Source organism: Dromaius novaehollandiae, chromosome 6 (assembly GCF_036370855.1).
Source record: "Dromaius novaehollandiae isolate bDroNov1 chromosome 6, bDroNov1.hap1, whole genome shotgun sequence".
Lineage (NCBI taxonomy): Eukaryota > Metazoa > Chordata > Aves > Casuariiformes > Dromaiidae > Dromaius > Dromaius novaehollandiae.
The window spans coordinates 7,508,341-7,533,570 of NC_088103.1; the positions used below are offsets into that span (position 1 = coordinate 7,508,341).

The 25,230-nt window shown below is 40.9% G+C and overlaps 1 protein-coding gene across 10 annotated transcripts in view; it reads right to left on the reverse strand.

Annotated features, from left to right (window-relative positions):
• The window catches only part of LOC112981614 (protocadherin-15), a 1,192,166-nt gene that overhangs the window by 137,118 nt on the left and 1,029,818 nt on the right, over positions 1-25,230 (reverse strand). For all 10 annotated transcript variants that reach the window (XM_064513568.1, XM_064513569.1, XM_064513570.1 and 7 more), the window contains 4 exons: positions 21,844-22,050; positions 10,937-11,071; positions 9,510-9,659; positions 3,003-3,196 (listed from right to left, as the gene is read on the reverse strand). In XM_064513568.1, coding sequence (XP_064369638.1) covers positions 3,003-3,196; positions 9,510-9,659; positions 10,937-11,071; positions 21,844-22,050 — 686 coding nt within the window. The remainder of the gene's footprint in view (positions 1-3,002; positions 3,197-9,509; positions 9,660-10,936; positions 11,072-21,843; positions 22,051-25,230) is intronic.

A 25,230-nucleotide genomic window follows, 5' to 3' on the forward strand; every position in this document is an offset into this window, starting at 1 on the left:
CCCCTGGTGTGACTGCATCTTTTAGAAGGGGACATCGGATTCGGGGATGCTAATTCATGCTGCCAAGCAGAGCATCGACCCCAAGAGGATCCCGCCCTGCTGTACAGTTTGCTCCATTTCTTTGGAAGAGAGAGAACAAAAAATGTTGAAGGAGAGGATAAGGTTGGAGGAAGACTGATGAACACAAGTCTGTAACGGGCTGCATCGATACTGCTTTTCCCTTAGATATATCGAAGCACACTTCAAGCTAGCTAGCCTCAGAGACCTGGGAAGCTACAGAGGCCACCCAGCTGCAAAAGCCACCAGTGAAGCCTCTGACTGCACTGAACCACCAACTCGAGGAGACCGCAGGAGGAACCGAGGTTTCCAAGGTGAAAGCTCTTCTGGAGCCACTCGCACTCACTACGGACCCTGCAAGGACCACACTGGAGACAAATCTCAAGCTTTAGGCCTCAAGGAAGGAAAATGCTTCAAAAGGAATGGAGATGTCCCAAAATTTTAGGGGGGGGGGAAACATACGAGTGCACAACGAGCCGCTGTATGCAGGGATAGGATAAACTCAGAATAATTTTAAAGATTTCCCCCGGAAAATACCAGATGCAGTTTAGTCGAAGCAGCTTTTGTGTTAACTGACAGACCTCATTAAATGCCGGAATGACATATCACTACTCAATATTTTTAATCGGATGCTGATAAAGTACAGTCATTACTGTGTTATAGATACTTTCCACTGACCTTTCTGAGTAAGTTTTATAACTTCACATCACTGATCAGCGTAAGAGTCAGACTACCTGCTGTAATGCAGTGAAAGACAGCTGCATTTGAAGACCAAGCCACGCAGCAGCTCTGACCACGCTCCAGGATAACAAGCCGTGAGCATCTCTGCCCAGAAGCTCCAGTCCTGCTCGTATAAAACCGTGCCGCAGAAGAAATTCCTGCTTTTAGGTGCACATCCCCACGCATAACCCGTACCGCATAAAAAGCGCCATCACCAAATGCTCAACAACCGATACAATGAATGATCTGACAAAACACCACTGGAGCGCGGAGCTTGCCTATTTTCTGGGGACAGCTGTTGACTGTGTTTGCTATGCACATCCAAAGAGCTGAGGCTTAGTGTGCCTATTTCTTCCGCTGCTCAATATTTAATAAAAAAATCTATTTTGCTGGCATTTTAGCACTGCATGCACAGGTGAATACAACAATATTACATAATGTATAACAAATATATTTACATATACATGAATTGACACATATTAGACCCAACACTATCGCTACAAATGCAAGTCAAAGAGCAAATACATTTATTTTCACTCTGCATTTCAAGAATATCATGATTTTTTATATCAGACTTGAGCTCGCTCATCACTGTCATTGCTAACTGCAATGATTCCCCCATATAGGTAGCATCCAAAGAAGCTGGTGAAAAGACTGAGGTCTGAACTAAAGTTGCTTGATTTTACAAATGCTTTCTTTTTTCTCTTTTTTCAATAATAGAAATTGCTCATCATTATATGCTTAACATAACTTCTAAAAAAAACCCCTAAACTTCATCTTTAAACTTGTATACTCTGCATAAACTTAAATGTACTTAAGTACTTAAATGTACCTAAATATATCTCAATAACTTTTAACATACTAATGACATTTGTTATAGAAACTTTAGTAACACTCAGCAAAATAGCTTGGTTTATGCATATTTAGTCACCTGCCAAGAACCAAATGTGCCGTGCTATGCAAAAGAGCCACGCAGAATGCATTTCCATTTAAATTTGCTTTCACAAATGCTACAAACCTACTGTTTCTGAGCCACACAGAGCAGTTTGGGCTTGCTTTGTGCGCAGCAAAGGAGCAGTGAAGAGCCGGGCAGTTTGCATGCGGCTACAATTACCCTGATGCGCCCTACAGCAGAGCCCAGATTTTGGCGGGGGGGAATACCACTACTTCCACCAAGCTGGTTTGAGCCACCCTATGCAGCATCACAGTTTTGCTCAGGCGGGAGCAAGAAGTCCACGTGACCCCACCTGTGAAACAGGAACCCGTTCACAGCCCAAAGGGAGGAAGGAACTAAACATTAGGAGACGTAAAAAGGAGTTTCAAAAGGAGTTTCAAAAAAGGAGCTTCAAAACCAAAACTACTGTGGGGACTACTGCTGCTGGCTAGCCACGCTGCTGGGTTCTAAAGCAGCGTTATTCATTTTTGATCTAAATGCTGGAGACCACTGTTCCTCCCCCATCATCCCCTTTGGAAAACGAGGTTGCCATATCGTCGTCACACCACACCCAAAACACATCACATGAGCCACTTTTAAACCCTAACCTAACCCTGCACCTCAGTGAAATGGCACCATTTCTGCATGATGGTAATACGCAGAATGCAAAATCAAAAGCAGCATGGAAGCAGGTCTGAGTGCCTTTATTTTTTGAACATGAGAGTGTGCCCTACTCCAACCATAGTAAATCTGCAAACTGCTCTTATCTAACAGCTGGTGGAGAATATAAAAATCCTGCCAGGGAGAATTTAGATGCTAGCGGGGTATTGGTCACCATTTGTTGGCTTGTCGTTTGTGTCCACCACGTGCCAAGCCTGGGTGACCTTGCACATCTGAAACCTGCAGAGAAGGTCTCCAGCTCAGTGATCAGCCTATTTTTGGTCCTCGCTGCACCACAGCAAGCATCCAGCTTCTCCCTGGCTTGATTTCTTCCTTACATCCTTGCGCTTTCAGTATTTCATAACAAATGTGTATGCAAAACTCAAACACAGCATGCGAACTCTTAACAAATAAACCATCACAACCAAATGCAATAGGGAAATAAGGGACAAAAGGTGAAAGTAGTAAACTAATTTCTAATATGCTGCTTGTCCAAAATGAGATCATTACACCCCAGAGAGCACACTGAGTCATACTCCAGTTTGGAGTTATAGAAATAAGAGTGTGCCATACTTCCTATGCACAGCTACGCAATGATTACAAAAATTATGTTCATTTTAAGACAAATTACCTTCTCTGCGCAGGAGGAGCATTATCAGATGCTTTGACAGTGAGAGCGTAGGAGCGCCCCACTGACAAGACAACTCCTGGAGCAATGGTGATAAGGCCTGTTCGGTCATTGATGATGAAGTCTCCCTGATCCCCAGCCAAAATTTCATATACTATCTGTCCATTGGGTCCCTCGTCCGCATCTACAGCGGTGAGCTGCAATTCAAAACCACAATGTCAGCATGCACAATTCATTGCTGCATTTTAATTGCTTTTAATAAGGCGACTTGGTAGGGGGTAGGGAAAGCAGAGAGGGGGGAGAACCTGAACAGTTGTAACGTGGCAATTTCTAACTACTCTATAACAAGGACACATGTTAAGTATAATAGGTGGAGGAAAATCATGGAGCAGAGAGAAAAACTGATTATTGAAGATTGCAAGCAAATTATTTTGAGGTATGAATTACAAAAACTAACTAAGACCAAGTTTAGTCTCCTTTGATGGGAATTTATAGCACTTCCTAAAAAGGGGGGGGGGGGGGGGGAGATACTGTGTTGCAAGTTGAATGACAGGATCATATTTAGTTCCTGAAACTTCCCATCCTTCTCTACCTTCTTCACAGGAGCCACGTTGTTACTGCCATAAATTCTAATATCTTACAGCATAAGCACTCAAGGCGTGGAACCAGAGAGCGACGTTCCTAATACTCACGTGAGCGCATGTCATAGAAGAAGCGGAGGGAAAATGAAATAGCAACATAAGCACACGCACATAGGAGACGCAACCCATCGATGTGTGCAACGTGGGCAAAGGGAACCCAGGCCTGTGTCACAGAGCAGCATGACACCACCTACCTGGCGACAGTTTCAGAGCCACACACTAAATGCAATTTATAGCACATGCTTCTACTATGCTGCTTCTACACCACCTCTCTCCAGGGACTCTCAGACATAGCATTTCTTGCACATAGTTGTACAATTTGGATTTTCAGGGAAAACTTCAGGCCCAGTATCATAGACGTGGTTTGATGACGAGCAGAAGTTTGCTAGCAGCACGACGATGAGGTTTTTTTTCTCGCCCCTGGGAAACGCTGCAGGTTTACCCCAGCTCCGTATCAGGCCATCCCAAATCAAATGTGAACATGCACCAGTGGGCTGAAAGAACAGCTCAGTAATCACATTGGTTTCAGCCAAGAGCTTTGAGGACTCTGACTCAGGTGCAAAAAGGCCACAAATCTCCCTCCGCGCCCCTGTGGTGCCAGGTCACAGCCCGGCGTCTTCATTCAGCCCTTTCACCTCTCCTCCTCCTCTACACGAGCCAAGCTGGCACATGGTGCTGCACGGCAGTGGCACGCTGCTCGCGCAGCCCGGCACCTTTATGGCACAGATTAAAATTACACCTTACGCACCGATGCGTTCAGGAAGCGGAAGAGAGCACAGCGCTTTGCAACGCCTGGGAAATCGTTGCGTTGCCAAAGGCAACTCCTGCTGCTCCCGGCTGGTGCCAAACAGCACCGGTGGGATTTAATGTAACCTACCAGTCGAGCGAGCGTTACACCTCAGAAAGGTGAAACTCCTGTCTACGACCACCCAAGCCCCTACACCCAAGGCAACTGAAAACTCAAAGAGCAGAAGTCCCACCAGGCGACTGAGGCAGGGAGATGAAGAATGACACCCAAAGCTGTGATATCCAAGTTAATCGCATCCGCACACACTACTAAATGCTAAGAGGAGCACGTGGAAAAAAATCAGGGCTTGGACTGCTTTCGAGAATAATCCTGATCCCGTAAGCACATCGGCTTGGTGGAATACCTAATTTAATGTGCCAAATGATACACTAGCTCAAAAACAGCAACGATGCCCACAATAGCTTAAATGGAATGAATTTCTTGAGGTGCTAAAAGACCCCATAATCTGGGTGTTTCAACCAAACCAGGTTTTACCTCCTTGGTCCAGAATGCAAACTGCTATTACTATCGAGGACTGAGCTACTATATGGAGGACCAAGCATTCTTAAAATGGAATAAATATGCTGTTCATAGTATTTCCCAGCTGCAAAGCCTGTTAAGTTCCTTTTCTCCTGAAGCAACCAGTGCTTTACCTTTTTTGCAGCTAGCATGCTGACACAAAGTAAATTTCCAACAAGCAGAAGTGTTTCTACCTTTGATTTATCTGAGTCAGCTTGTTTTATTTGAATTTCTTTGTCATAGATGCTTCACTCTGACAATCAAAACTGACTGCTGTTGCCTTTGAATCAGCAAAACTTCTTTATTCATACTTTTCCGAGACGGACTCTAATATATCGATTACAAAGTAAATTCCTAAAATACTCGAAAATTGTGAAACACTGAAAAAGAGACCAACTCCTCTTAGAAACTTAGAAAACAAATTAATATCCATGTTATGCTGGCAGAGCATGTCTCTCATGCTATATTTTCTTTGGAAATTCTGAAAAAGTCACCGTATGCAGACTGTATTTTTGCAACTTGCCCTACATTACAAGCACACAATGATGTCTTGGTACAGTATATCAATACATTACCTTTAACACTTAACTCTCCAACTCTACACTCCCTTAATCGATCACTCGATAGCTTCTACGTGCAACAGCACACGTTCCTGAACCTTGCAAAGAGCAACCACCAAACTCAGTGACATCCTTGAGAAAAGTGTAATAACCTTCACTACTGAACATCAAAAGTCTCACTCACAAAAAGATAAATAAAGGCTTTATGCAAAACACAAGGTCCTAAGCGTTTAATTACAGGATTTGGAATGAGGCCAGCTTTTACTGTGACGACATGAAAAGGGAAATTAATTGAATATACAAGTGCATAAATTAATAAGGTTAATTAAACTTAGAAATACTGAATGCTTGAAAAGATAAGTGGGTTGAATAACATTTTGAGGGCAAAAACATGAATAAAATATAGAATTAAAGTTTAAGAGCTGCCATAATCTATGATCCTAAAAATTTGGTCTCCAGCTGTCCCAGACCGATAGAGCTTCATAGTTGACAAGATTTTAGAAATATATCGTGTCTAAAATACACAAAGTACAAAACAGGATTTATTTTACTTTCTTAAGACACACACAAAAAGAAAAAACCCACACCACACCATCTAGCAGTATTAGGTCCATTACCTTGAAACGAGCCTCTCAGGCAAGCAAGTGCTCCAGCCCAATCTGGGCTAAAAGTGTGTAATATCAACATTGACTTCTTGCTTCAACCACTTCATTAAATCTCTAGCCATTATATTTTCACTTGGATATATCATTGCACTTACTGAGAAATGCAAAGATGGCCTGGTTTTATTTTTATTTCTGCTAATAACATTTACTTTGCAGTTGGAACTTAACGCAGCAATAGACTGAAGTCAAAAGGTTGCAAACAACTGTGTAAATAAATCCTTAGAGATGGTTTGGAGATAACCTGTACAAAGATTTCCCCTAAATTGTTTTGTGGGTTTCTGGCAAGATGTATGCAAAGAGCTGTGAACATATACTAAGCTGCAAATGCAGAAACACATCCCTAATACATACGGTAGTACATGTCGGTGTGCAAGGACGGATCAATTCGCATCAGCGTATGTGTGTGTGGGGGGGGGGCGGAAATGAGAGGACACTGTTTAAAAGACAGAGTGATCCAATAGCGAGGTCATTATTTGAGGCATGCCCAGTGCGGGCATTTATTTAATGGCTGTAAATAAAATTAGTCCCACCATACAACAGAAATTACTGTCACTGCTCAAGACTAATTCTACCATGAGCAAGAGGTAAGTGACAGAAAACGCCTGCAAAGCAATGTTTTCTCTTTTTTTTTTTTTCCTTTTTGGCCTTCAGCACAAGGGTCATTTAGGCCAAGACGTGTGAAATTAAGTGCTCTGCACAACCCAGACCTCAGGCAGCACCTCCAAACTCAATTGCATGTGTGACCCGAGGCTGAAGTATTTCAACACTCGCAAGCTGAACAGGTAATGCCCTAATTCACCCCATAACTTATTATTCCATTGGCAGCCAGAGAGTCACTGGTTTTTATAGGAGTGCTCTTAAAAGTCCTCTGAATATGGAGTGTACCTCTGCAACAAGAAATCAGGTAGAAATTAAGATGCACAGATAAATTATAATTGATTATTTTTGTTTCACACACACACATACATGTATATATATCTCCTTTGCACTCTTCATGCAGCAAGCAAGTCTTTGGCCATCAGGCAAGTTTCCGCAAAGATCTAGGTGGGTTATGCTTTTTGCCATCCTCTGCCCGTTCTTGGCTCTCTCACTTTCTTGCTTAATATTCTGTGTCCTGCCTGCTTTATGTTGCCTTTAGAAATAAGAGGTGTCTAAAGAAAAAAAGCATAATAGCATGAATTTAAATGACCTATGTGAAAGAAATTACTGCACTATAGCTACGTACTCCACTTATATTGGTAAGTATGATACTGATTTAAATAGCTGAATCACCAGGAGCACAAACTGCTAATAGGAAACTGAAAAACAGGACAGCAAAATTCTAAGAATGTAAAAAAGCTGGAATTAAGTATTTTAACAGGTTGAGCATTAAGCAGTCTTTCTAGTGGTAACAATCAACATGATTACCACGCATTTAACTGCTTTAAATGACAGATTTCTCAAGCAGCTATTATCCATTCTGTGGAATGCAATAAAAAACCCATAAAAGCAGAGGGGAAAAATTGCATAAGAAATTCTCAGGCTGAAAAGGACAGTACACGCAGGCATTTAAACTATCACCGATAAAGTACTCTCCTCGGCCAATGCCTCAAGTCATCTCACAAGTACTCCAAGAAGGCAATTTAAATACAAACTATCCAAACCGATACTATTTGCAGTGGCCCAACCACACAGCCAGAGTCGCTCTGCAAGAAGTCAGGGAGCAGAAGGCTCCCCCTACGAAGCCCGGAAAGCAGTGGCAGGTCACCGCCATGACGGCGATGGTTTCCCAGGAAGAAAGACGAGAAGCAGGAGAAAACTGGGAGATATCTGTGCTTTTCTCAATTCCTTATTACCCTCGGGATAGTAAAAGCAAGGTGGCTACTACATGAGAGCAATTACACTATGATAGTAGACTAAGAAGTCACAAGTCCAGAGTGGAAGTCCAAGTTACGGAGAGGGACGACACGCTTCATAAAGGTAACACCTTGATCATCTCTGCAAATACAGCCTGAGTAGGCAGTTATGTGCAAGCCAGTGCTTACGCGTAAATTATCATCAGATCATACAGATTCACTGAGGTCACTGTTCTTTTTCTAACCTACTTTCTGTGATTAAAAGAAGCGGTTTTACAGACTGATCTCATCTGCCCTGGGTCATTTTCCCTCTGGAATCATCCTTGCTGACTGTCACCTCACAGGAGATAAACTGAAATAATTCTCAAACCACTGATGAGGTGAGGTTATGGGGTGAAAGCTAGTTCCACATATAGAGAACAAGCCAAGTATACCATCAAAAGCAGTGAATCAGCAGTTAAAAAAATGGGATAGGTCTGTTTTCCATTTGAAAGAAAAGGTATTTATAAAGCAGAAACAAATGGCTAACAACTGTTCTGGCCTAAGGACACCTATGAGCCCTCTTGGCACCACAGATTTGGTGGCTACTCATAACTCAAGAAGGAAAAAAAAAAAAAGAAGGGAAAAAAAAGAAGGAAAAAAAAAAGAAAAAAAAGAAGGAAAGAAAAAAAAAAAAAAAAAAAGGACTCTCAGGACTCCTGTATTTTCCAAGCCGCTTTTAATTTCAGTTTGGGCAAGGCTGAAACCTTAACTCCCCAAAGAATTTCCAACTGCAAACTGCCACTTTAAGGAGGGACCTACTGCAGGGACCCAGGCATCCTCCACATTCCCACCACGTGGGAACAGACATTGCACTCTCTCCTAACATCGTCAAATCACTGCTGCCCTCAAACACTTAGCTGCTGATTAGAGAAGAAAAAAAGAAATATTTAATTACTGAGGGCAGACGACAAATTCTTTCTGACTATTCCTACTGCCCTGAATTCTCTTTGAACGCTGCCCTCCACTAACACTTTCGTGTCTTCTCATCCATCTACCTGCAATTGCTCAGGAGCACACCTGAGATCTTAAGACAACTACCCTCAAATAAAGGCTTTTTTCCATTAACTTTGATGCAACCAGGGCTCACCCCTCAGGTATACATTCGAACATAAATCATTGCATGCAAACATTAATTTAAACTGGTTCTCTCTCTCTCTCTCTCTCTCATTTTTTGTGTGTGTGGGGGAGGGGCACTAGCGTTCATCATATTTTTTGCTACTCAGTTCCTCTACAGACGAGTGACTTGGGCATCTATAAAAAACTGAAAGGTTTTAATCACACAATAAAACATTTCTGGGTACATTCTACTGAACTGTCTACATGATCTCACGCTCTATTTTATTTCAACAAACCTCCAACTATTATAATATTTCATTTGAGTTGGTTCAAGTTTCAACAGGCAAGAAAATGGTGCTCTCTGTGACAGTTCAGGTCTGGTCGGAAGGTAAAAATTAAAATTACCTTTATAACACCTTCTCCGGGGCCCATGTCTGTATAAATCTTGACATTGTATGATATATTGGAGAAAGTTGGGGAATTATCATTTGCATCGATCACCAGGATATTGACTGTCACTGGGGAACTCTCCTGTACGCCATCAGAAGCGGTCATCTTCAGGAAAAGCAAGCAGAATGCGAACACATTTCAACAATGTATCCTTAAGACAATTACAACTATGAGAAAATACAGTATAACAATTAAAAAGCAATATTTACTTTTTCATTTTTGTTTACACTTGCTAGTAAATTCCATCCCCAGCAAGGTGCAGTGAGGTCTGAATTAAAAAAATTAATCACTAAACGATGAGCATGAAATTACATCTCATAAGAGACTATTAAATGAACAAAATACGTTCAATGAAATATACTTGTAAATGATTGCAAAAATAATAATTGCATGCAGCTGCTTTGCCTGTTAGTTTTGTATTTCAGAGTGACTATCCCCCTTATAAAAAGGTCTCCAACTGGCAGTTTTGAAGAAACCCTCGGTTATCATTAAAGGAGAAATACACCTCGGACAGCAAAACCACAAGTGTGTCATACTGCACTGGCGTTGTCTTCCTCCCCCTAACGTGGCCACAATTTCTCATGCTAAGAAAGAGCTGAGACAGTGTTTAATACGCCAGGAACACCTGCCCGAGCTGTCACTGATCAAGAGACATTTCCTACTCACGTCATGGGAGGCTTCAGCAGAGTCTGAGCCTGCAGCAGGCCAAGCGTAGGGCAAAAGCAACATGATGCTGTGCCTCAAAACCTACCGTGTCAGCACAGCATGAGAAATAAGAGGGAAATACTTGTTTCCCAGGGCAACAGTCCCCATCCAGTATCTCAGCGGCCATGCCTGGGAGCACCGAACCCGTGCTGCAGAGGTACACATTATCCTCATGTGCCTCTTTGCAAACTGGTAACTGGCTGAGGGAGCACTAGGTCCATTTAAGGTATATTTTGTCCCCCTTTTTTTTGGCTGTGGTTCAGGTTCGCCTCTGTTTCTTCTGCACAAAAACGAAGTGGGCAGGCCATAGAGACCTCCGCTGCCCAGCACAAGGGCCCAGAAAGAAAAAAGAAAAAGGCTGCTTGTGGAGAGCCGGGTCAGCCTGTGGCACAGGAGAGAAGCAAAGAGCAGGATGCAAGACTGGGACCACGGAGACTATGCTGAAAATGTTGCTATCAAACCAAACCCACAGATTTTGAATAGCAAACCCACGTATTCTGAATCATACCACCCCGACATCGGTCTTCCAACGCCACCTGGCAATGTTGCTGCTCATCCTTCCTTCCTTTTCTCATTCCTCTGGGCCATTTCAGTAAGTCGCAACGATGCTGTATTTAGGATTTTTCCATGCTTACTCTGAACAAAGCTGGATATGCCTCTGAGGGCACATTGCTTACCGAAAATGTGTACAGCTGCTGGGCTTCCCTGTCCACAGGCTGCAGCAAGGTGAGGTAGCGGGTTATGCCAGTCTGAGTCACAGTGAAGAACGCAGTGTAATCGTTGAGAAAGAGATGGAGCTGAGGATCCTTTGTCTTTGAAGAATAAAAAAAAAAAAAAAGAGAGAGAAAGAGAGAATACTTTATTATAAATCCAATTTTTATACATTATATATACCTTGAAGTGTTCAGTTACACAATTAATGCAAGTATCTGTTTTAGCTGGAAACTAAATAAGCAGAAAGTACAATACTAGGACTGACAGACTGGAGAGGAGAAAAAAAAAAAAGAAAACCCACCACCTTATTTTCTTGGGGGGAAAAAAGGTATCAAAAATGTTCTTTGCAGGTTAAGGAAACCCAAACAGTAAGTAAATACCTGTATCTGCCAGGTTAACAAAGTGGTTTTTTTTTTTCTTTAAAAAGATACTTTTAAAGCCAAAGGTTACTGATGAATAAGAAAGAAGCAGATTCAAGCATTTGTCATAAAGCATATTAAAAACAATAAAAAAAGGAACCTATCTTGACGAATGCAGTAATAGAACAGGTGAGCTGATGCAACCAAGCTAATTGCACATGTTGCAGCATGTGGCTAAATAGACAGTGTTCAGAGATTTTGTTTCTGCCTGCGTATATTGATGCGACATTATGAATTTCTTAGTTGATCAGATCAAAATAATAGCCAAAAAAAAAAAAAAGGCTTTAGTACACCTTTCAATAGGAAGCAACATAATGGAGATATAGTACTATTTTTTTTTTTAATAGGTGACAAGGCCTGCAAAAATAGCCCTATACAGCCCCAAATAACAGAGGTGAGGAACAAAGGGGCTAGTAGCATGAATAAAACATAGCAGAAAATCCTGTGGCTGCACAAAATATAACTTGAAAAATAGTTTTACGTGCGACTTTCCAAAGTAATTCTATATACTCCCCCCATACACACAGGAAGACACACAACACAGTTAGAAATAGCTAAATCTAACACGCTATCCAGAGTAACATTATGCTCTTCTACTAGGAAACACTTTCTGAAATCGTATCCTAAATGTTTCTAGCAGGTTAGCTTGCATTCCCCTATCATTATCACTGCTCCATGAGTAACTTCGCAGAAAGACTTTTAAAAGCAAACAGACCAATGAAAAGTTCATAAATCCCAATAACACAGCAGGCATAAACACATAAACTACCTGAAACACGGCACTAAATGCAATAACCAACAGCTCTGTGGATAGATCAGAACAACAGAAGGAGAAAGAGAAACTTATTTTAGCAATCCAAAATACTCCAAAAAGCAGGTTTTGGAAGCCTAAAATTATACTCTTCAATGATAAACCATTTCAGTTGCTGAAAGCTACATGAAATAAATATCAGAGTATTCCAAATGCGTGGTTTTCTATTGCCTAAAGCTTTGCTGCATCTATGCCAACTCCCAGCAAAATTAAAATTCAGTTTACAACTAGCAGCGCAAAAGGTAATCTCTTTTTCCCATGAAAAATTATGGATAGTAACTGCCAATAATTGTTCACTTTGTAAATGCTACAAAGTCGATCTAAAATTTTAATTTACAAAAGCCCAGTTCTTGCTTGTTATGCCATTTTGAACAAAATGAACAGTAATTTTTCCTAATTTTATTCTTAAGAAACATCAATGATGGAAACCCCATGCACTTTTCAAAGTAATCTGTCCTATTGCCTCGCAATCCCTCTATTAGACATTTTATCCTGCTGTGTAAGCTAACTTGCCTTTGCTGCAATCAATGCCTGTTTCCACTTCTTTTGTGCATACTGGCCCCGCAAAGCAATTTTTTCCTTAATCTCTGCATTGTTATGCTTTTACATTTTAATTACATTTTCTGCTGAAAGAAAGCCTGCTTGACTTAATCGCGAACGTTTTATCTGACAAACACTGGGAGAAAACACAACCGTGGGAAACAACCCATCAGCGTTGCCCTTGTTATTTAGATTTTTTTTTTCCTGAACTATTTTAGATGGTCCTGGACTCGAGTGCTGTGATTCCTGACTGCTCTACTGGGTAGTCTAGCTGATCACTGGTAAATTGTTTAGCAGATTCAAGGCAGAAGTATCCAAATCCACAGGACAGAGCACACATGCAACCTGCAAGGATCATTTCAAGCATGAAAAAACCCATCACTTAAAAAAAGAAAAAGAAAAAAGAAAAAAAAATCACACACACACACACCACACACATTTCTAAAGGAAAAAAAAAATCATTCTGCAAACATAATACCCAATACCTACGGGAATGGCACCTGGTGCAACCTACAAAGCAAAAATATACAATATAAAACGAATACAAGCAAAGAAACACAAAGCTACTACTGATGGATATTATAAAAACTGTACCTTTGGAAAAAAAAATTGTTAAAAACAAAAATACAATAAGCTTAAAAGCAGAAAGCATTCCAATGCTCTAGTAAAACAACAACAACAAAAAGAAAAGCCTAGGATTGAGTTCATTCTGCTTGAAAAGTCTCTGGAGAAGTGCCTGAAACTTTGCAAACCTGCACTGCCATTACGGCACCTTGCTGCTGCTCCCATCCTCCCCCGGAACACGCTGTTCTCACCAAAGCAAACCATTCTCAAGAATTTCCTAAAATCACACCAAAATTATGCATGACGCTGCTGAGAATGTACAGTGATACACATATATATCCAGTATGTATTTAAACACCCCAAAGGACTTTGCAGAGAGAATATATGGCATTAAGTTCCTTTCTCAGATATGTGAATGGACACCCCAAATTCCAGAAGGGAGTTAGCTATCAGAGAACAGGGCACTGCAAAGCAGGACAGAGTTTGCTTAAGCTATTAAATACCAGCTTTACCAAGGCTAACTACTACCTAATCCCCTCAACACTGTGAACGCAAACAAACTGCCGGTGATGGAGCAGAATAGTCAAAAGAACTGAAAAATAGAATATTTTGTCACAGGCTCCCTAGTGCAGACCAGGGCATGAGGCCGTGGAGCAGTCCTTTGTGAAGAACAGTGGAAGACACGTATTTATAATAGGGAAACTTCCCAAAATATGTATCTTTCTGAAATGTGTATGTGTCCCCCATTATCATCCATGTCCCAACTTGGCTTAGACATCTCCTAACATGGAAAGGGATGAAACACAGGCCAACATTAGCCTGGCTGACCAAAATATCCCGACATCCGGTCTGATAAACCCACAGATGGCAAGGAAATCAGAGACTCCTGGTAGGCGGCCAGACAGGTATGGAAAAACATAGAAGCCACAAAGGAGAAGCTCACGGTTTAGTTCAGATATAACAAAGCTTTCTCTCTAGGATGTCTAGCTTTCTCATCTTGGGAAGGAATATAGCGCAAAGTTATCAAGCCAACCAGCAGACAGCAGTCATGCTCTTATAAGGATGTCTAGATTTTGGGGGCTAAAGACTTCCGCTTGGGCTTGTTTCCGTTCCCTGAGATGAGGGGCTAGAAAGAGGAGTATGTGATTCACAAGTTACTAATAGGTACGGTTACTCTACGTGAGGTAGCACAATAATTAAGAGTTAGGGACATGTGAATCCACAGTGATGTGGGCTGAAGAGTTTTGTTACGCCTGAGGGATGGCACTGAAAAATGCTCCTCAGGCTGGAGGACCATCAGCACTGAAATACCCACAGGAGAGGGTCAAGCTGATGGTGTTTCCAGAATTTGTCCTCCTCCATCCTGGGTAAAAGCACAAAAAGCTTTTCCACTTGTGTCTCTCATTTGGCGGGGGGGGGGAGGGGGATTGATTTTCAGAGTCCTCCAGCACCAAAACAAGTGAGATCCTCAGTCCCACATGATGGCTTTGGTATTCAAAAGGTGTCAGCACCAGCCCCATTTCTTTTCTCTAACTTGCGCAAGGTTGGCTTTGCAGAGTCTGCTGGAGAAGCTGCAGAGCGTCCTCCAGGTTCACAACACCTTGGACGGATAAGACAAGGCAGACATAGCGACCTCCTACCTGAAGCCCTTTTCCTGCAACTGTACTATTACCATTAAATATCACAAAAATAACCCGAAGAACAGCCTCCTGAGCAATTTCCATGGTGTCTTTAGCCATAAAACTGCTTAAACCAACAGAACCCAAGGAGAGGAACAAGTAAAAGTAGAAATCTGAATGAAAAATTGGGGGAAGCAAGCCAGGCTGAGAAGACGTTGTCCATGGTACACTATGAATAATTCTTCCTCCTTAAATGTTTTTATTTAAAGTGAAGTCATTTAAATGATATTTAGTTATTTTAGATATTTAAATAATATTTAGTTAATAATAAAAGGAAGAGCGGAAGCGCCACTGTGACTATAAAGAAAAGCTGCATCGCTTTTCAGACTTTTTGAAGTTCAGGAGCAAAGGGGCGTGCCCCTCCCTGCAAGAAGAGCCAAAGGAAAAGTTTTGAAAGATCATCTTCTGTTCCGCACCCAAGCGAGCTCTTCCTGGGAGAGGGCAAGGAAAAAAATGTCAGCATCTTCAGTGCTCCCACTAATTAGCATAGCATTGCTGTAAAACAGGGCAGATATACAAGAGACAAATTCCTTGAGGACTCCAAGGATCTCTGAAAGACTGGAAGACTAGCTTCAGAAGTGAAAACTATTAGATATTCACCCTACATGAATCAGGGAAGGAATAAGATGTTACAGTGGTAACTCAGTGTTACATTTATTATTATTATTACAGGGTTTTTTTCCCTCTTGAGTGGAAAAGAAAGATTCAAAAAGGAAAGAAAGATGACCTGTCTTTATAAATCCTAGAGAAATAAATCCTAGAGAAAGTATTTATTATAAATCCTAGGGAAAGCAGACTCTTTGCCTTGCCTCTTCTGTTTGTTTTAATATGATCATAACCGATTGCTACATTTGAAAAGAATGATTCTTGAATTAAAATTTTGTAATGCGACTATCAGAGTGCCACCAAAGTGCTATATAGAGATATTCTTATTTTGAGAGCTCTCCTCTAAAGAGAATACCTGCTTCAAACCAAGTTCAAACAATAACAGTGAAAGATACAAGTAATTAGGTAAATAGCAAAAGAAAAAATACATCAGTATTTCTGAATACAAAGCTCATTGTTATTTCTTATCTGGATATTGCATTGAAAATCCATAACCTACATTTGTAGTTACATCCCAAACTTATTTTATCCATTCATGCATTCTTTGCTCTGTCCTCTCAGTTTGCTATTGAGATAACTTTATGTAAAGCGAGTGCTCCTTTACATTTCTCATAACTTCTTTAGACACCTGGGTATTGAGCAACCATCTAGTTTGACCTATCTTTTCCAGACAACAGAAGCATAAAACAAGAAAACAGCCTAGTAGGAAAGTATCTAGAGGGGCAACCGAAGCAGTAACCGAACCAAGGCATATTCTACTGTGCTGGGGTTATGCGTTAGTCTGCAGGCATCTGCAGAAGCATCAGGGTTAGCACACGGACGCTTTTACAAACACGTGATGGCACACTTCAATGCTTTATAAATACTTGTCTGTTTGTGTGTGTGTATGTGCGTGTGTGTGTGTGTGTGTATATATATATATATATATATTTTTTTTTAAAGAGTGATTCAACTTCAGCTCAGCACACAAGGCAACAAGGCTGTTACTGCGTAGAAGCTTACTCCAGCCCCAGCAAACCAGAGCATCAGAAATTAGTATTCTCCCATGGAAACAAAAGACTAAGAAAGCAAGCAGTTCGGGGAGCTCTGTGTAAGCAGCTATCAGATCATAGCCTTTAAATTCTTCATCTCAGCTTCAGTTTACTCAGGTCTTAAGGCACTCATGTGGCTTACTTTAATTTATGCCATTTAAACAGACTACTTAATTATATCAGCACTTGGCAGCGCGGCTCTAGTGAAAGGTCTGTTTGCAATGTCACTTCTATAAATTAATTTTTGGAAGGCTGATAATAGGACCGTATTGTAATTCTCGCAGGGTTTAAACTTAGAATGTGAGGGCTTTTTAAAGCATATACAGTTAAGATGACCACTTTCTGTATTCACTTATTGGAGGATGGGGAGTTATTTTAATAGGAAATATAATCTAAATCGATTTGTCAATTAGAAGGCTGAACACAATTACATTATTCAGCCACTGTCGCGCCGTCACTATTGGAAAACCATGTTCACATACTTCGACGGGCTAGAGGTTGACTTTTCTTTTTTTTTTTTTTTTAAATCAGCAATCTCTACTTAGTAAAAGCCTTAATTTACTAAGCTACAACAAAGCCGCCAGAAATTTAAGACCTGCAGAAGTCAATGAGCATTATCGGTGCTCGCTAACCCACCGTGAGCTACCACCTAATCACAGGGAGGAGGGTGCCCATTGCTGCAGCTTGTTTGGCTTGCTTAGGCAATTGCTGCACTCGCAGCCTCACCAGGAGCGAAATCCCACGGCACCCATAGCTTACAAGCACTACATGAATCACTTTGACACCTGCATTAACATCCAGGCAGTTAAACCCGATGCCCTGCTCCCCTACGTCCGCGTTACACCTGCGCAATTTAACCGAAATGGAAAGGGTTGCTCTTGGCATGAGTTGGGCGATGCTGAAGGAATAGCAAACTCCTTGGAGCAGCTCCATCCGACGGCCACGAGGCCAATCGTCACCTCTGCAGCTGCAGCTGGCTCTCTCTACAAGGAGAGCTACGCGTTACCGTGTCCCAGCAAGGGATGGATCACCTCCGGCAGTACTCTCACCGCTCGGCTCCCAGGGGCGGTAGGAGCAGATCAGCTTGCCGTTGAGCATCAACAAAACATGCAGCTAGGAAGGACAGAAGACCGATAAGCTTGGTCTTCTGGGAGGGAAAACCTTGGGAAGAGGTCTTGCAGGTATAAAGTCACCCTAGCAGCAAGGAGAAGGACAAAATATGAGAGCCACCAGCCAGATTCCACTTCATCCCATCTCCCCGGTGCATTTTGCCCCAGCAGGGCCAGGCATTTCGTCCTCATTTTGGGGTGTCAAAATTAAATTTTGCACATGGTGCTGAGAGGTCTTGACTTGAGCATGGGAACAAGCATGAGCAAAGCGTGCTCCTGTGCTTCTGACTGATTCCATGCAGAAAGATGTTTCTGCAACCGGGTTGAGCAGGCACAAGAAAAAGAGCAGCACCACGGGACTGCCTAAAGCTCCAGCAGAGGAGCTAAAGACAGAAAAAAACCTATCATATAGATGAATCTCCACTTTTGCTGGCTTGGTCAGACCTCCTTTCAAAAGGTACATGTATCCTAAATGCTGCCAAGTCATGAGGATAACATATGGGACATTGAGCAAAGATGTCTTCTGGCTTCAAATGATTCTGTGCAGGGGCTGGGGAACTGGAGGACTATTAATCGCCAGCTGAAGACTATTCTCTTTAAGTTCTTTTGAGAGATATATATCAAAATGCCACGTCTCTGCAACCCGTTGCAATGATAATTTGGCAGACAGTACACTTTTTTTTGCTTTTTTTTACCTCCCACTCTTAAACGAATGATGATATTTTGTCATGGTTTAGAAAAGTATATTTGTTATGATGTGAGATAGCCCCGTTTAAGACTTTGACTGCACTTCAGAACTTGTATCAAATTAACCTTTCCTTCATTGTAATTTTTTTTGGACAAATAAGAGGTTGGGGGAACCACCACAAGTGGAGTGGTTAACTAATATTTTGCTTGTGACATTGAAACCTTCTCAAATAATTTCAGTGGCAAATCAGACCACATGCCAACCATAGAAAACAAAGAGGTTTCTTCTCCCAGCCAGCATCCCTCAAATCCCCCCATCCCCACAGAAACCTGCTTTTCATAGCTTTTTTTTATATTTTGCTTTTAGTTCTCTGCTACTCAAAAAACGTAAACTGAAAAATTTTCATTTCTGATGAAAATAGAAAACATTTCAGTTTGAAAGGGGACAGAACAGGGAACTAAACCAGGCAAATAAATAAAAGCAAGAGATCCAGTGAGCTTTACGACTTGCCACTTAGATCTCCCAGTGTTGCTTTTGCCATGCTATGAGGAAGTGCACAGACACTTAAATGTTTGAACGAAAGACCTTACTCCACTTTAAATTTGATTTGTAAACCAAGTTTCACTTTGAAATACTCTAACAGATTATTTCAATTGCAGTGAACCCAGAAGAACCAGTAATTTATTATGCAATATGTTTTGAATATTGTTCCCAATATCCATTGCACTGAAGCAATGTAATAGCACTTTCTGCCATTTCATTTTCCAGGCCAAAAAACCCCTTGGCAGTTATGCATGGTACAAATATTAAGCATTTGATTTAATATATGAAATACTGAACCTTTTCAATAAAACACAAAAGTGTTCAGTGGAATACTTCTGGCTGCATCCCAATTTTGTGCTGCGCAAATGAACTAGATTTTCAGTGATTCACCTAACTGAACTACAGTTATTTATTATCTAATCAAAATATTAAAAAAAAAAAAAACAACATAGTTTTAAGTTCATCAAGAATATTTTTTAGGCCTCAAAATGGTCCCTTCCTATAGATATCAAATTTAAGGCCTACTTGTATTGACACATGGAAATGGATTAACAGCTCACAATCAACTTGTGTTCAAGAATGATAAACTTTTTAATCTCTGTCCAAAGACAAGGAAAATTTCAGCTATTTTAGCCTCCCCCCCCCCCCCTTTACATCTCTGCTGCAGATTAGACAACGTTTTTTGGTAGTTATGCCACTAGATAGTTACAAAGAACAAGAAATATTTGGGGCACTTATGTTATGCTTGCAAAGATAAGCTTATTAATGAACTCCCCTTACTCAATATCCAAATATTGACATAACTGCATGGGAAGATGCTGATGTGCTATAGAGGGAGCATGCCAATAAAATGTTGAGCTTCAAAGTAATCTTAACTTTCAGTCTTGTGCATGATGTAATATGTAGTTACACCACCAAAGGACCTTATATTATCAAATCTGCCTTTGACATCTGGTGTTAGAGCAGTGCAGGTTAATCACAGCACTGTTAACTATTAGCTTGAAAAAGCATGGAAGGTTAATGAAATCTCAAGCATTTCTCCCATTCCTTTAAAATGTAATGCTACCTATTAGGAAAGAGGGGAGAGTCCAAAAAAACAGGGTGGAAAAAAGCTGAATACATGTAGCAGCATCTAGACTAGGAAAGTAAGCTCTTTGCAGTTAAAACAGTTGTTTTCAATCATTTAAGCACAACTGATTCAGCTCCTCCTCACCAGCCATGCTATGTGACTTCATTTATATCACTACAGACATCATATGAGCAACAGGACTTCTTTCCCAGGCCATCGCTGCTGGAAAGCCTTCAGGGTACACAGCTCACAGCACCTCGAACAGCAGTGGCCTTGCAGCTACAGAAACCCCACGTTGTGGATTAGTAGTGAGATTTTTGTGCTATTTCCAGCTGTCTATCTCCCCAAACTGGCAGGGAAGCAAACCAAGTGAAAAAGGTCCAGCTCTAGCTTTCAGACTTGCCAAACACTGTTTTATTCTTCGTTTCAGACCACAACCAGCAGCAGTGCAAAAGCTAAACAGCAAGCCCAGCAGTCTCACTGAAGGGTTTTACCAGTGATTTCATGAAGGTGTGCATAATGGGCAGCAAATATTTAGACAAAACACATCCAAAAGCACCCCTTGCATTTTTTTTTTTTTTGGTGGATCACACATGAGGATTACAGCTCTAAGAAAAGCCTTCAGAGAACAGTTCTTGAATTAGTGACTCAAAAGGACTTAGAGCTGTGGTCAAGGACACCACCTCCCGCAATGTGATTTCTGTCGGAAATCCAGGGAAACCAGACCTTATATAGACCACACTTTTTATATTATACAAATGTACCTTATACAAATATAAATCACATAGTACACACTGCAAAAACAAACCAGTGCCTGATGCCAGCGCCTTTCTTCTTCCTCACTTCAGCAGCCTACACAGTCCCACTATAACTAATCAGCTCAGGCAAGAAAACTGCTTTATTTTAACAAAGGCAACGCTGAAGAAGAGCATTTTGCATGTGTACCAGAAGCCATCAGCACAGTTGTGCCATATCTTTTATCTAGGCCCTAAGAAAGCTGTCTCCAACTATTCCCATGCGTCTATCCAACTCGTTATTTTGAATGCCAGTGAATTGCCTGAGATTTTTTAATGGCTATGTGAGAGAAATACTACATGAGTTTGGGCTTTAGAAGAGCTTCTTGGGACAGTAAATCACTCTTCTGCAGACAAGGCTTTAGGAAGCATCGTTCAGTGACAACAGTCTCTCACATTTCTCAAAAGCAAGGAAATTGCAACATGAGAAGTGAAGTTTGTACCAACAGAAGACGGTTTTCAGAATATCAGGTCAAAAGCTTTATTAGAAAAATATCGCTGCACACTACAGATATCACTGCAAAACATATGCCTACAACTTCCTTAGGTACCTGAAGACAACAAGAGAACAGAAAAAGAACCAATGAGAACAGAGACAAAGAAGAGCAGCGAAGGGACAAGCTAGAGAGATGCCGGTAATTAGAGGAGAAAGAAACCTCAACAAAAAGATGCAACGAAACCAGCCTCAGGGAGAACAGAAAAGTTAACCCTAGAAGCTTAGTTGGTTTAGGCTACTACTCTTTTGAAGATGTTCAACTTTTACAATGAGGGATGTTAAAATAAAAATCTGGGCAGAGCAAAGAATGGATTCAACTTTTGGCCTCCAGCTCTCATATTCCTCTTTCTTCTGATGTGTTCAGATTTCCTTCCTCTTTGACTTCTCCCCTCCCATTTTCCCCATGCCCCATTGCAGACTCATACATCTAACAAAATTCAGAATTTTCCCCTTCACACTAAGCATTCACCAACAATAAAAACGTAAGCACAAGTACGAGCTTGTAAAAGAGAGAAACGTACCTCCTCTACGTCATTGTCCAACACTACGATTTGTAACGGCAAGGTCAAGTTGTGGTTCTCAGAGATGGTGGTACCCACTGGGGAGGATTCGAGAATAAAGCCCTCGTACGTCGATCTCGTGAAGTAAGGCTTCTGATTATTCTCATCAAGGACTTCAATGTGTAAATTAGCAAAGGCAGGAAGAGGGTGGCCATTGTCCTGTTCAGCCTGAAAAAGAAAAGAACAAAAAATTCATTCACCAAATGCTTTTAGATTCTGCAAACAGTTACTATTTGGTTTTGGTTTACTGTTAAGAATTACTAGCCAATCACACAAGTAAGTAATACACTGTTCAGTTCACCCTGTTTTGAAACTTGGCATCAGGCAAAAAAGAAATATCAAAAATTAGCTAAGAAATAAGGAAAAAAAAGTTTCGGTAACCCTCAAGAACCTTTTAGTTAGTCACAATGAAACTCTAAAGCCATGCAGCAGAAATCCTGCCTTAAAGTTTCAAGATCATGAGTTTTGAAAAATCTCTTGTACTTGAAAGAATAAAAGAAAACTGGAAACTCCTGAAAGTACAATGTAACCACCACCTAAGCTGATACCACCACCTATGGGTGGTGGTTACAGTCAAAAGAAGAGCACAGCAGCTATGGACAGATGGCACTTGCTACAGATTACTGGGATACCGTATTCTACTGAATATGTTTTTTGGTTTTTTTTTTTTTTAAATCCCAAACATCCATCTTTCTAATGTTAAAGGAATAGAATTTTATTTTGCCTACTTTCAAATTTCAAACAAAATTATTTATTTCAATTAACAACCCTCACTTTCCAATGGCAATGCCTCATCCTACCAAATTGCACTAGCTCATACAGCTTCACCTGATCACTTCTCTTCAAAACTCCGAAACAGAAACACACTAATTGCTCATTACATAACATGTTAATTTGCTACAAATCTACAGTTTTGCCTTTTTTCTTTTTTAATGATTGCTTAAATGGCTAATTAAAGCAAATAAAAAAAGGGAAAGTAGAGTACAACAAGCAATTTGCTTTTTAATTTATAAAGGGTAACCAGCTTTAATTGTAGTACAGCTCATGTCCTAGCAGAAAGGCAATAGTACAGAGCTGTCAGGTGGTCTCCAATACTTAGGGCTTCATTTCCAAAACCTGGAAGCGCAGCAATCCCGAGGCTGCCTGCCAGCCCTGCGCTATAGCCTTTCTGCGGAGACAGGAGCAGTGTTCTGTACAATAAAATTTCCAAGAGTAAAAACATTTCAGAGGAAAGAGGGAACAATACTAAAATGATTGCTAACAGTACTTTTTTGTTCACAGGGTTTTCATTTTCGATAGTTCCCATTTTAAAAACAACTAATTCCTCATTTTTCAAAGGCTGTTCCTACATCCAAGGACCTCCTTCTGGAAACCCACAATTTTGATTTCTTCAGCTATTTCTTTGTTTCTTCTTTGGCGTTTCTTTTTGGCCTGCAAAACATTAATTCTGTATAAGGGTATGATTTGTTTACCAAGCAAAAGGATGATGGTGATAAGCACTTCTATTTCAAGTTAAAAAAAAAGTGCAAATGTTATCAAAATTATTTTGTTGAAAATTAGCAATGACACCTTCAACAATTCATAAGAAATTTATTCAGAACACTCAGTTCCTGTTTCAGTGTTTCTTCCTTGAAGTAAATTTTTTGGACTGCTGACTGAGAGACTGGCAATAGTGATAGTGGCACTGGTTTAAAGGCGACCGCCAACCTATTTGCCTGCGCGTGATTACTTTTTGACTCCCAAGGATAAGGTCAGGTCTGGCAAGGGGATTTCCATAAGCAGACATTTGCACCTGAACTGGATGAGGCTCTTCCCAGGAGATCTTCCCAGGATCTCTTTTCTTAAAGAGATCAAACCCTACTGAAGAAATTGGGGGGGGGGGGGGTTGCTAGACACTGCACCTGCATGTCAAAATCTCAGGAAACAGGCTGCAGGAGGTAATGTTTTCATCTCCTGCTGTTCTTGCATGCTTCTAGGATACAGGATACTACCACGGTGATCAAACCCATATTTGCTTCTAGCAATTGCTACACCACCATATTAGAGTTAGAATATTTTTCTTTTTTTCCTGCCATTTCCAATTCTTACTGAAATAAAGCACATAATAGGAAAGTAGGACCTCAGGCACCAGTCCACCAAAGGAGACCCACGCTTCTGGGCGATCCCAAGCAATTCTGAAGAGGTAGGTCCACATTAGCTGAAACGCTTTGCCTTTATACTGATCACTGCAAGCAGTTTTATTAGCAGTTAGCTGGATATCTCCTAATTTCACAGGCTTTTGTCCAACAGAGCAGCACTCAACCACCCTTGGGGAAATCCCGATCCTGCAGAAGTTAACAGCATTTTAAAACCAATAGCGTAGCAGCTGGTGATGGTATTGCAGATTAGACAGGTCTTAAGGCTGACCATACCCCATAATTGACAGACATGATATTTATTTTGAAATTTTTACATTTGAAATTTGTTTTCATTCAGCGGAGCACCAACAATTTAACAAGGAAACATCATCAAAATTTCTTGAAGGTGCTCTAGTTACTGACCCACCAGAGCATAAAACTTGAAATGTCTCTCGATATGGATAGTTTTGGGCCTAAAATAATATACTTAATATATACATGGAAATAATCCCAGCAAAAGGCTGCTTTGGTATATGAGCCAAAGACGCATGTTGATCCGATTCTATTTTTTAAGTAGTTATATCGCTGAGCATCATTAAATACTCTTTTCCACTTGAAGAAAAATAAATCTCTCTCACAATAAAAAGTTTTAACAGCTCCTGCATGTTCCCTTAAAGCTGACCTGCATATTCCTTACAACGGCTGTGAAAAGACACTGAAAAAAGGAAAATGCAAAGAACAGAGGATCCCAGCTGTCTGAGCCGCTTGAATTGCTGTGCTAATGGCCTTGCTCTAAAGCACGAGTGAGCGCAGAACCCATTCTGGGTTAGAAGAGAAAAGATTCATCTGAGCAGGATGTTTACTGCATTACAACCATGGTACTGGAGTGTCTTTGGGAAGAAAAAGACAGTGCTCTAAATTATATATAGACAGATACGAAGCAGGATGTGGGCTCTTAAAACAGAACCTGAATTTTAGGCACTGCAGTCCGAAATTACAATAAAAATAGTTTTTTTTCCTTCCTCAGTGGGCACCAACTCCAAAGCAACTAAATAAAATGAAATTAAAGGAAAAAAATTATGTATTTTGACACTGCTCAAAACATAGAAGGATGCTGCAAAATGTCCAAGGGTCACAGCCACTTCCCACAGGCTCGGCACCTCTTGCAGCACCATGACATGGCATCAACACAAAGTCCTGCCTGTCCCAGTCCTGGATAAAAGACTGGAAA